The sequence below is a fragment of the Peromyscus maniculatus genome, chromosome 10 (assembly GCF_049852395.1).
Source record: "Peromyscus maniculatus bairdii isolate BWxNUB_F1_BW_parent chromosome 10, HU_Pman_BW_mat_3.1, whole genome shotgun sequence".
Lineage (NCBI taxonomy): Eukaryota > Metazoa > Chordata > Mammalia > Rodentia > Cricetidae > Peromyscus > Peromyscus maniculatus.
The window spans coordinates 21,054,837-21,066,969 of record NC_134861.1 but is presented as its reverse complement, the minus strand read 5'-3'; the positions used below and the strand labels follow the sequence as shown (position 1 = coordinate 21,066,969).

The 12,133-nt window shown below is 47.7% G+C and overlaps 1 protein-coding gene across 4 annotated transcripts in view; it reads left to right on the top strand.

Moving 5' to 3' along the window:
* Meis1 (Meis homeobox 1) overlaps nucleotides 1–1,790 on the top strand; it is a 142,498-nt gene extending 140,708 nt beyond the window's left edge. For all 4 annotated transcript variants that reach the window (XM_006974826.4, XM_006974829.4, XM_042285585.2 and 1 more), the window contains one exon: nucleotides 290–1,790. In XM_006974826.4, the coding sequence (XP_006974888.1) occupies nucleotides 290–573 (284 nt within the window). In that variant the 3' untranslated portion in view covers nucleotides 574–1,790. The remainder of the gene's footprint in view (nucleotides 1–289) is intronic.
* Nucleotides 1,791–12,133: the final 10,343 nt, after the last annotated feature.

Here is a 12,133-nt window from a genome sequence, read left to right as displayed (position 1 = left end):
GGAACAGAAATGATGCTTTAGAGCAGAACCCAGTAAGGTGTGTGTTTGTTTTTAAGTTAGACTTGGTAGGAGGACTGAGGATGATGGCAATACCAGAGACATAGTGGCGAGTTCAGATATCCAGCTTTGACATCTCCCATCTTATTTTCTTCTGTATGAATCAAAAGAATGTGTCCCAAGGCCCTTGATCACAGTGTTCCCTGGTTTTCATAGAATTGCCAAAGTCAGACCCACACTGTTGCTTTGCTGTAATATTTTCTTTTTGTTTCTTTCTTTTGAATTTCTACAGGGCTGCAAAGTATGCCAGGGGAGTATGTAGCCCGGGGTGGTCCAATGGGTGTGAGTATGGGACAGCCAAGTTATACCCAACCCCAGATGCCCCCCCATCCTGCTCAGCTGCGTCATGGGCCCCCCATGCATACGTACATTCCTGGACACCCTCACCACCCAACAGCGATGATGCATGGAGGACCGCCCCACCCTGGAATGCCAATGTCAGCATCAAGCCCCTCGGTTCTTAATCCAGGAGACCCGACAATGAGTGGACAAGTCATGGACATTCATGCTCAGTAGCTTAAGGGAATATGCATTGTCTGCAATGGTGACTGATTTCAAATCATGTTTTTTTCTGCAATGACTATGGAGTTCCATTCTTGACATCTACTTTGGACCAAGGAGCATCCCTAATTCTTCATAGGGACTCTTAAAATGCAGGAAAACCAACTGAAGTCAATTTGGGGGACATGCAAAATAACTATATAAGACATTAAAAGAACAAAGAGTGAAATATTGTAAATGCTATTATACTGTTATCCATATTACGTTGTTTCTTATAGATTTTTTAAAAAAAATGTGAAATTTTTCCACACTATGTGTGTTGTTTCCATAGCTCTTCACTTCCTCCAGAAGCCTCCTTACATTAAAAAGCCTTACAGTTATCCTGCAAGGGACAGGAAGGTCTGATTTGCAGGATTTTTAGAGCATTAAAATAACTATTAGGCAGGAGAATCTTCTTGCCTAGGATTTCAGCCATGTGCGCTCTCTCTTTCTCTCTCTTTTCCTCTCTCTCCCTCTCTCTAGCCTGGGGCTTGAATTTGCATGTCTAATTCATTTACTCACCATATTTGAATTGGCCTGAACAGATGTAACTCGGGAAGGATGGGAAAAACTGCAGTCATCAACAATGATTAATCAGCTGTTGCAGGCAGTGTCTTAAGGAGACTGGTAGGAGGAGGCATGGAAACCCAGAGGCCGTGTGTTTAGAAGCCTAATTGTCACATCAAGCATCATTGTCCCCATGCGACAACCACCACCACCTTATACATCACTTCCTGTTTTGTGCAGCTCAAAAACATAGACTGAAGATTTATTTTTAATATGTTGACTTTATTTCTCAGCAAAGCATTGGTCATGTGTGTATTTTTCCATAGTCCCACCTTGGAGCATTTATGTAGACATTGTAAATAAATTTTGTGCAAAAAGGACTGGAAAAATGAACTGTATTATTGCAATTTTTTTTGTAAAAGTAGCAGTTTGGTATGAGTTGGCATGCATACAAGGTTTACTAAGTGGGATAAGCTAATTATACTTTTTGTTGTGGATAAACAAATGCTTGTCAATAGCCTTTTCCTATCAAGAAAACGAGGCGCTAATTATTAATAACAACCATGGCACAATGAGTCTTAGCATTTTGATGGAATTTGGATTGTATGAGAACTCCCAAGTTCAGCTGTAGTCATTGAGCGCAGTAATGAAATCAGAATCCAGAATAAAAACAAGACTATTTTTGACATTCTGACTTCACTGCTTAAAAGATGTGTTCCCCCCAATTTTTAATGATCAGTGCAGTAAATATGACAATTAGCTCCCTGAGCCATATGTATTTGAAAATTGTAACCACTGAGTAAATTATTTAACAATAACCACTGGTTTAAGATGAGTTAATGAACTGGTAATATAAACAAAACGAAGGGTTAAAGTCACTAAACTAGCTGGAGACTCAGATTACAGTCGACAGTATTATTCACCTACACTATCAGTGAAATTATGCTTGCATACGGTGGCAAAGCTACAGGCCACAGTCAGCCTTTCACCAAGGATATAATCGAGGACAAGCAGTACATGTTGATTAAGAAATTAACTATATAAAATTGAAGAGACCAGACTTCAAAATCTAATTTTTATAAATATGTTCTATGTTCTCATTGGATAAAACTGGTTATTAACCAATTTTCCAGAACAGCTGTACAGAATTTCTGCATGGCAGCCAGCTAAATGGTTCAAAATAACATGTTTAAGCTGCAATAGCTTATAATTTCACTTTAAATAAAATCGCTGCTCTAAAAAATGCTTCGCCAAGCTAAGGGGAATATACAACTATTTTAATTAAGGCCAATTCATTTTTAAAAATAAGCCTTTTGGTTGCTTTGGGAACAAAGGATGGGTCAGAGGCCTTAAACTCCAGTCTGACATTCAGGCCCTTGTCACCTTATAAACCCGCCCACAGCAATCCTGTTTTCTATTTGGAAAGAGAAACCAGCTGTGGGCTGGCTTTACTAGGGCTGTGAGTCAGTGTGCCTCACCTGCTGGAGCAGAGGGCGGCTTGCTCACCTTTTGTTTATGGGGCCTGGTTTCGGAACACGTGGATGTGCAGGAGACAGAGGCCTAACCTACTGCATGCAGCCTGGTCCCAGAGCTGCCACCCACCTCGTCCCCACCCCAATGATGGGACCATTTAACTTTCCTATTTTGGCCTCTAGACAGTTCTCCGACTGCATTAAGTAGTCCATATTAGTGAAATCATTTTCTGTGATGGGTGGCTAGTAGCAGTTAACAACCATTTATTTACTTTTAAAATTAATAATAAACTTTATAAACTAACCGTCCTTTTATTCCTGCCTCCCCAGTTACATGCTCCATGAGTCAGCCTTTATTCTTCTGGAGGCGCTTGCCTAAGGGGGTGGGGTGGTGCGGAGGGGGAGCAGAGGAGAGGAAAGGGGGGAGGTTTTAAGGAGAGAGGAGAGTGAGTGTAAGCAAAGGGGGGGGGGATACGGAGATCAAAAAGAATCATGATCATTAATGTCCAGGAATTAGAAAAAAATAAAACAAGCTTTTGTGTCGTGGGTTCCCCCCTCGGAGTGAGGATTGTGTGAACCTCACTCCTCAGGTCTCCCTCTTTCTGCCCCCGACACCCTCCCGCTTAATGCTGTTTTAGCTTTTCCTCTTGTAAATTTCAGAGCCAGCTTTGAGGTTATTGAGGACACTTATCGGAAGGAGGGAAATAATAGAGGTGTGGAGAGTGTTTTTGATGTTTCTTAAAGGACAAAAACAAAACGCCCTCCCCTAAACAGGGCACACAATTGTACAGGCTTTTTTTTTGGGGGGGGGGGTGATGGAGGGGGGAGGTCCGCTGACTGAATGAGACTGTAGAGGATTTAAATATTTTTTCCAAAAAATTAAAAAAAATATGTTACCCGATCATATTTAATCAAATGTAATTATAACACATTCAAAATGAATAATATGCCTTGGCAGTATTTTTATTGTTACTGTTCATTGCGCGATGTTCGACTGCTTTAGAAGCACAGGAAAGAAGCAAACGCGCTACAAATGGGAAATTACCCTCGTTTAGCATTAAAATTCATTTAGATAAAATTGCCACAAACATTTAAATGGGAAGATTAGTTCCCCCTCACGCCTTATTGCACTCGCTCAATGGTTCCGTTAAGAACATTTTACACGTTGGAAATTCCGTCTTCTCAGACGGCTTGCTGTTTCCTAGTTACACACATTCAAAGCAAAGGCTGCAGCAGCGGCAGCCGCAGCAGCGGCAGCAGGGGGAAAAAAAGTTTGGCAACTGCTCTGCGATTCATCCACTGCGCCCCCAGTCTCCCCTCCGCCCTCCTCAGTCTGCCCACTACCCTCCCCCCATTATGCAGTTTGCAGAGCCCGGCCTCGAAGAACCAAGTTTGGTTGTACAGTATAGATAATATTAAACTGGAAAAAAAAAAAAAAAAAAAAAGGAAGAAGACAAAACGGTGGGTCCCTCTTGGCTTTTCCCTCTTGCACACAAGGCTGAGGGTTGAGCGCGAATGTGCTGAGCCGCTCGCACCCCCCACCCCGGGGCCGCCAGGCACGCTGCTTTGGCCCGAGACGTTTCCAGGAAATTCGCCACTGCCCTTACTAGTGCGGTGGTGGAAACGTGTTAAAGGCTCAGCTTGCAAAGTCCAGGCACCGTCCAGTCCCTCCCGGCCCTCTTCTCGCCCCACCCCTCCCCCGCAGTCCCCCACCCCGGTCCTTTCTTTAGAGCCGCAGGAAAAGAGGAAAGTCGGCTTCGACTGCCACCTTTTGGGGATTTGGAAAAACGACGCGGTAGGAGACCGGAGGGAGGCGGAGCGCGGGGATGGAGGGTGGGGTGGGGGTGGGTGGGGAGAAACCCCCTTATGATCCTGCGTCGGAACTGGCGCCCTTAATCTGATGCTTAAATATTTGATGTGGAAAAATTACCCATAAAATTAGTTACTAACAATTTCAAATTGAAATCACTTATCGAATTATAAGCGCATTAAAGCTGTATGGATGGTATTAGGAGTTCCTTGGGAGGCTGTCTCCTAGCAGGGAGCCAGGCCTGCGAGTTTTGCCACGGGGAGAGGTGTCGTCGGTGGAGCCCTGGGGCGGGCTCGAGACTCGGGCGGCGGCCGGGGTGCGGGGGTCCTGCCCGGGGCTGGGAGAGGAAGGAGCTGGGTGCCGGGATCTCAGTCGGGGCCGAAGCGCGTCCTGGGCAGCTCCCGGGACACAGTCCACGCGCTGGGTAAGGGGGAAGCTGCTCCCTTACGCTGGAATTCTGAGTCTTCAGTGATGCTCCCAGCCTCACCTTTGCAGGCGGGGGACCGGAGAGGAGTTGCGAGTGCTCCAGCAGGGCCAGGCTCCCAGTCCCTGATGAAACTGCCAGGCCCGCTCACCCAGCTCCAGCCGCGACTCAGCCGCCCTTGAGTTTCCCCACGCGCGACGTCCCGCTTGGGTCGGGTATGTGGGCAGGTGGGTCTCAGTCGCCACCTCACACTACTCTGGATCTTCGGAGGAGTCCTACGCTTTTCCCACCTCCCACCTCAAAGTCAAAAGTCAGGAAGTGATTGACTGTCTCTGGAGACGGGGTGCCCAGGGGTCTTCGCAAAAGCGGGTGTAGAGAATGCCTTCGGAGACCCTCCGGGTCCCCCTCCTTTGGAACCTCTCAGAGTGGTTTGTGTTTGCCTGAATGCTTTCCTTTTGCCAGAGGAAGCTCCGGCTTTCGAATCCCACGGTGCTAGCGGGAGCACGACGATGAGAGCCTGGGGACAGGAGAATACGTGGGAGGGTCAGGCCGGGCAGGCGGTGGAGTTCTCCACAGAGCAGCATAGCACCGCGGTGTGTTAGGCAGGGGCTCCTTGGGATTACTTTAAACGCCCTGCAAACTCCCCCCCCCTTTTGGGTCCCGCAGGCCCTCGGCCCTGGGGAAGGCAGTTAAAACAGGAATTGCTGATGCAAGCTCCCAGTGGGCGTTTGGACACTGAGTGGAGAGGCGTGGGCTTGGGTGCGGGGCGCCCATTCTGGTTCGGCATCTTCCCTGATGTTTTCTGTGCTACCCGGCACCCACTGGCCCTTTGGCGACCCGTAGAGCCGAGGAAGGACTGGACGCAGAGGCTAGGAGTCCTCCGGTGGGGGGGGGGTGGCCAGGGAGGGAGAGTTGGGGGTCGGGCTAGGCCCAAGCCCCAACTAACGGGAAGGGGAGAGCTCTCTTTCACATCGAACCAGCCTTCAAAAAAACGTTTGAAACATTCTCTTCCAAGGCAGAGCTGAAAGGAAAACACAAACAATATATTGGGCAACCCATTGGAGGTTTACGTGGTAAAGAGTCTTTGCCCTAAAAATGGTACCCTAGGGGTTTCCATAGGGAGACGGGAGGCACTTTTAGGGCCTTGGTTTTAGGGGGCCCTGCAGTGCCTCTTGGGATGCCCACGCGCGCTCAGTCCATCTCAAGGAAATCCGACAGTGAAGCCCTGGACTTAGTTTTAAGCTAGTCTTCCTTCGATTGGATTTATAATTCCACCCCTGACCACCTACAATTACACTCACCTCTACCCTAAAGCATGGTGTTCATTACCACCAGTGATTTTAATCTCCAGGCAGAAAACTAGTCAGGACCTCGCCCATGAGGAGAGCAGAGAATAAAGTCACCTGCTTCATACACCCACGGGTCCCGATCTCCCCCCACACCCCGGTGTCTTTTTGTGACTTGGCACTCTGCATGAGTACCTAGTTTCACGTAGAGTGTACCGGAAAGAGGTCAGGAACACAGTGCCTGCTTTCTCGGGGTTGGAGACCTGACGGATGGATAGGAAGGCCGGCTCGAAGGCTCTCCTCCTCTCTCGGTCTCTCGCCCTTCTACATAGGCCTCCCTCACACCTCCGCGTGTTTCTCTTCCTCCACCCTAAAAGTGGCAGGTTCCCCTAATTCACCTGTAGACCGTCTCTAGCCCCTCCCAGTGCCCGCTGGTGTGCGCGCCGGGTGTATATGTGTGTTTGTGTTGGGGTGTGTGGTGTGTGTGTGTGTTTGCGCACCGCAATCGCTGCAAACAGCTCCAGTTCACGCCTACCGACCTCACCCACTTTCCTTGGCTTGAGTGGGTGTTGATTGCACAGAGAGATTCCCCCTTGAAGATTCGCGGGGCATATCCTTCAAAGAGCCGGATCCCTCCATTCAAGGGAGATCGACACCCACTGATAACTTCATCTCTAAGAGACCCAGTGCGGCTGCAAACACCCCCAGCAGCCTCCTGCTCCCACCGCCGCGGCCCCCTGGCACAGAGCAGCGTCTGGCACCGCGAGGAGATGGAGGCCAGCCACTAGCACAGTCCCTTTCCTGGCCGACCCGCGAGGCGCCGCTTTGCCCTGGAGACTTAGTTTCCTTTGGACAAAAAATGGGGGGGGGGGGAGCCGCGGGGGTGGTAAACAACGTGATGGCTGTGCAAACCCAGACCGCACCCCCCCAGCCCCTGAGGCCACCCAAATACGATTTTTGAGACATGCGTTTTCAGGTGTTCTAAAGTGTGAACAGCGAGGCTTGTGTGTCTGGTGGGGGTGGTAGAAGGGGAGGAGTCTCCCAGTGCTTGCTCCAGTCTTTAATGTCTGAAATAACGAAATGTCTGTGTGGCAGCTGCTGCCAGAGCCAAAACTAACTCTTCGGAAGACGGAAAAGAGTGAAAGGCAAAGAAAGACTGTTCATTTTATTTTTTCCTTTGGTGCCATTCGGGATGTCATCTGTTTCCTTGGCGACTGTGTTCAGCCCCCGGAGCCCCTGGGCTCCAGGATTGTTGGGGGGGGGGGGAGCATGCTATTTCTGCACCGTCATTTATCACTGTCACCGCATAATGATCCCCCTTGCAGCCCTTATTGATGTTTGTAATTGCATTATCTCATAAAGGAAGATGATCAATGAAACCGAGCCGTGCATTCTGGGGTCAGAGGAAGCCGAAGTACGGTTTGTCCCCTTTAATACAACAAGTACTCATTATCTTTACGTCTGCATTCGAAAAATGATCTGATCTGGGGCTGACCCTGTCGGACACCCCAACACTTTCTAAGACGCGGTTTGTCTAACCTTTTGCTTAAATGCTAAATCAAGTACCTGCCTTGCATCTCAACGAAACAAATGGTGGAAGAGGAGGCGAAAAGTGTCTCTGGCTTTTCTTCTTACCCCGGGTTTTGTTTTGTTTTGTTTTTTTCCCGGGGGCGGGGGGGTGGGGGTGGGGGTGGGGAGGAGCACGATCTTCCGAAGACACGTGAGATTTTCCACTGTAACCAGTAAGAAGTGTACTGTAGGAAAGGCAACCCCATCCAACAGGGACCTAATGACTGAAAAGAATTGGGGGTGAAGGGAAGCCAGGCAGCTGGGAGCTTCTAACAAGGTCGGTATTAAAAGTGCAGAATAAAACCACATCCGGTTTAATTAATAAGAGCAATAAACTGAAATAATTCCCCATAATTCTGACCTTGCTCCTGCCTTTTACACAGCCACACCTCTTCCCTTCAGATGAACGACTTGTGTGCCTGTTCGATTCTCTACAAGAAGCAAATCAGTTGCATACTCGACTTCTAAAACCACCTAAACTCTAACAAATAAAAAGTTCAGTTGTCCATTAAGCCTGTATTTAGGAGAGTAGAAATGCCCCACAAATACTGAATGGGGTTCATGTAATCCCATGAAAATCAAGTCATCTCGTTGCACTGGAGTAAATGAAAAATACAAAGGAGAAAAGGTCTAAGTGTAATTTCAAACTAAATGCATTATTGGGCTGTCAGAGTGAACACATGGTTGTTTGGCTGGGGTGGGGAGGGTGGACACCGACTTAGCTCACATTTAACTTAAAGGTTTTAGGAAGGAAATGTGTGTCCTGGATTTGGCTATCCTTGTACTTTGTGGGAAGGGGAGGCACTAGGGAACTCTAACTCATTTAAGGACAGAATTTAACAAAAAGCTTATTTTAGGCGTTTCAGGGCTGTATAACCAAAAGAAAAAGTTTCTATGCTGAAAAGGAGTGCCCTCTATTATGTTAATAAGAACATCAAAAAAAGAAAAAAAAAGGGAGGGAGGGGAGAGAAAAGAACAGACCGAAAGGATAAATCCCAGTATTTTCTTTTTTTAAGTGCTAAAAAAATCTAGATTAAGAAGTTAATGTTCTAAGTGAAAAACCAAAATGGAAAACTTTCAGCATAGTTAACAAGAGAACACTTAGATAAAAGTTTGCTTGAATGATCTGACACCTTGGCATACAAGCTTTAATTGAATGATCATAAAACAAAAAGATAAGATATCCCCCCATGGAAAAATAAAGTTAATGGTAAAGCTAAAAAAGTTTTAACTGTGTTGCCTATCACTTATTTCTTCACTTAGAAGGCAGCATCTTTCATAAAGTACTATTACTCAGAAATTATCAAAGCACTCTGAAATGGTGTTTTGTGTTATTTAAATATTCTGGCACTTTCCTCCCTTGAAAACGCTCAAGCTGAAATGGATATGGAGCCACACATATCTTTAGAATAAATTGTGCATTGTTAACATAAATTATTAAAGGGGAAATAAACTTTGGGCTTTGTCAGTTGAGAGAGATTTTTAGCATAATACTTGGATTTTCAAAACACACAAGTGAAAGCTCTTGGTTTTAAAACAATTGTTCCAATTCTTTCGCTTGCTGGGTTGGGGATGTGGCATTATGTACATTTTCTATTTTTAATATTTAGTGTTATAGCCCACGGTTAAAATAATGAAAAATTAGTCTCGTTTCAGAAATTATTTATTTATGGAGTGAACATGATTAAAACATAAACACACAAACTGCAGCTACAACAGAAAAAAAACTTGATTTACGGTTATTAAATCTTTGGTGGCCGTGTTAATGTTTCTTTTTCTACCTTCCATTTGCATTTTAATCTATCGAATCTTTACAATTTTGCTGCTTCCTATTTCGGTGATTGATTACAGATCTGATAGAAGAGAGAAGACACACAGAAACAAGCCTAGCTTTTCTCTTCCTTTCTGCGCTTTCTTTTCCCCCTTGCTCCCCACCCCCTTCCCCCGGGTGGATTTCGGAAACTTTCTCTCAATGCTAACGTAGACAGAACAAATTAATTCTGCTCTTTTAAATGTCAAGGATATAAATAAAAAATATTTTCTATCCCAAACGTGAATATTTTCCCAGACGATTTTTGAGTCCTAAAAGATCACCCCAGCAAAACGCAATTAACAGGAACACACACACACACACACACACACACACACACACACACACACACACACACAAACACACACACACGGCGGGGTGGATAGAACCTGAATTAAAGAAAGGTGAGAAGTTCACCATCCTTAGCGTCTCTCTCTCTCTCTCTCTCTCTCTCTCTCTCTCTCTCTCTCTCTCTCTCTCTCTCTCTCTCTCTCTCTCTCTCTCTCTCTCCCTCTCTCCCTCTCTCTCTGGTTTGGTTTATTTGTGATCTAAGTCACATAAACAGAAACCTTGCTTGGTGTGGGGCTGGCTGTGTGAACCTGCTGTCGGGGGACCTGCGCTGTAGAGACAAAAGGGGAAGCCGCGCAGATCCGTCGGCTTTCTCTCCTCGCCCGGCGGTGACTGCCGGGTTGCCCCTAATCTCCCGCACCCTCCCCACTGGCCACCCGAGCTCCGAGGGGCTCCCGCGGTCTTCTCCGCGGGGTGCGCGTCACTTTGGGGGCTGCAGCGGGGACCAGTGTGGCGGTGCTTGGGGAAGGCACCCGCGGGTCGTTGGCTGAGCTCCTGGTCCTCGCGGGGCCGAGGGCCCCTGGGGTTCTTCGGGGCTCTGGCGGGGGGACTGGACAGCGCCTCGCGTCGGGCTGCTGGTGGCGGCTGGGACTGGAGCCGGGAAGCCCGCAGGGGTGCCGGGGGAGCTCAGGTGTGAACGCCCCTCCTCCTCCTCCCGGCCCAAGCCGGGTGCTGGGGTTGGGGTGCCACGGGTGCCGGGGAATCACGGTGAGGCGAGGTCCGACTTCCCAGGACTGTCCAGGCTGCCGGCGCTCGCGTCCATGCGTGGCGCACTGTGCCCGCGTGGAGCGCCAGGCGCGTAAAGTGGGAATGATGGGATCCCCAAGAACCGTCACACAGCCACACGCAAGAACTACTCTGGGCAGTCTCCCCTTCTGCCTGAGGATGTGGGGGAGTAGGGCTCAGACCTTCCCCCTGGGACCAGTCACCTCACTCCGAACTTGAGGGCCATCCTTCCTCCCTGAGGCCCCACGGGTGGTTGGGGGCGCCTTATTAATGGGGCGCACAACGCAGTTAAAATAGGAGAGGGGAAAGAAAAAGACATTTGATCTGGGCCGGCCGACCCTTTGTCTTCAAGCAGATTAGGCAGCCAGGAATGGGAAAAATAGTAAGTCTTGGACAGGAAAAATTATTGTGCTCACGAAATATAAAAATGATCGGAGAGAGCTTGTACCTCAAGGGGTGAAGATAGATCCTTGTAAAAGGGTGAAAAGACAAGACTGGAAGATTTAAAGGGGAAGAAGAGGCAGATTATTAAGAAAGTAATAGTAAGGTGTCCCACACACTACAGTTTTATTGTTGGGTAGTAACTACCCGACTTATTTATTGCTGGGGCCATATAATAGAGGTAATGACCGCAAACTCAAGATAAATTCTTAGGCACCCCGCCGGTCAATTCTTTTTTATTTAGGATAGAGAGCCTGAAAGGTGAGCGTCGTCGCCTCCCCTCCTGGAAGATCCGTCTTGCTTTCTACTGCATTATAAGCATGACATGCAAATAAATAAACGCCGCCGGCATTGCGTGGGGAGGCCTGCAGGATTTATTCTAGACGAAGGAGGAACATACACGGAATATGAATTTCCGCAGGAGCTTCGGAGTGATTCCTTCTCGCTTGCTTTCCGCCGCCCTCTGCTCTTGGGTTCCCTCCCTTCTCGTGGGAGCAGAAAGTCCCCAGATAAAAACATTAATATGTCATGTCTCAACTCCTTATTCCTTGACATATATGTCTGGGGAGGAATAGGAGCATTGCAGAATGCAAAATGGGTCCCCAAAGCAGGATGCTTAGACGGATTGAGTTTGACAAAGGGAAGGTGGCTAGTAATTACTATGTACAGCGGAGGGAGGCAATATCAGAAGTATGCAGATATCATTTTGAAATATTTGAAATGGTCCGGAAGTTTGCAGTCCCAAATCTGGTGTAGGCCCTCATCAGCTGGATAGCTGTGAGGGAGCCTCCCGACTCCTTGGGGACTCCCCTGCCCTTTTTGGTTTCTTTTCCCCTGAAACTGGTGTTCAAACACTCCTACAGTGACGATAGGGAATCAAAGACCACCAGGGTCAGACGGGGTAGCCATTGATCTCAGGTACAGGGTCCCCCTAACTGAAGAGGCTTTCGGAAGACTTAGCTGCTGTCCTTTAAAGAGGCCTCTTCCCAGATGGATTTTGCTCCCACCTAGGCCTGCCACGCATCAGGAGGATCACCATCTTGCCTAGATGAATTTAGAATCCTCCGCTTATATTCTTTTTTGTTTCCCTTCCTCCTTTTGGGGATAATAGTCAGACCTATAGTGTGTCAGCCTCACAATAAG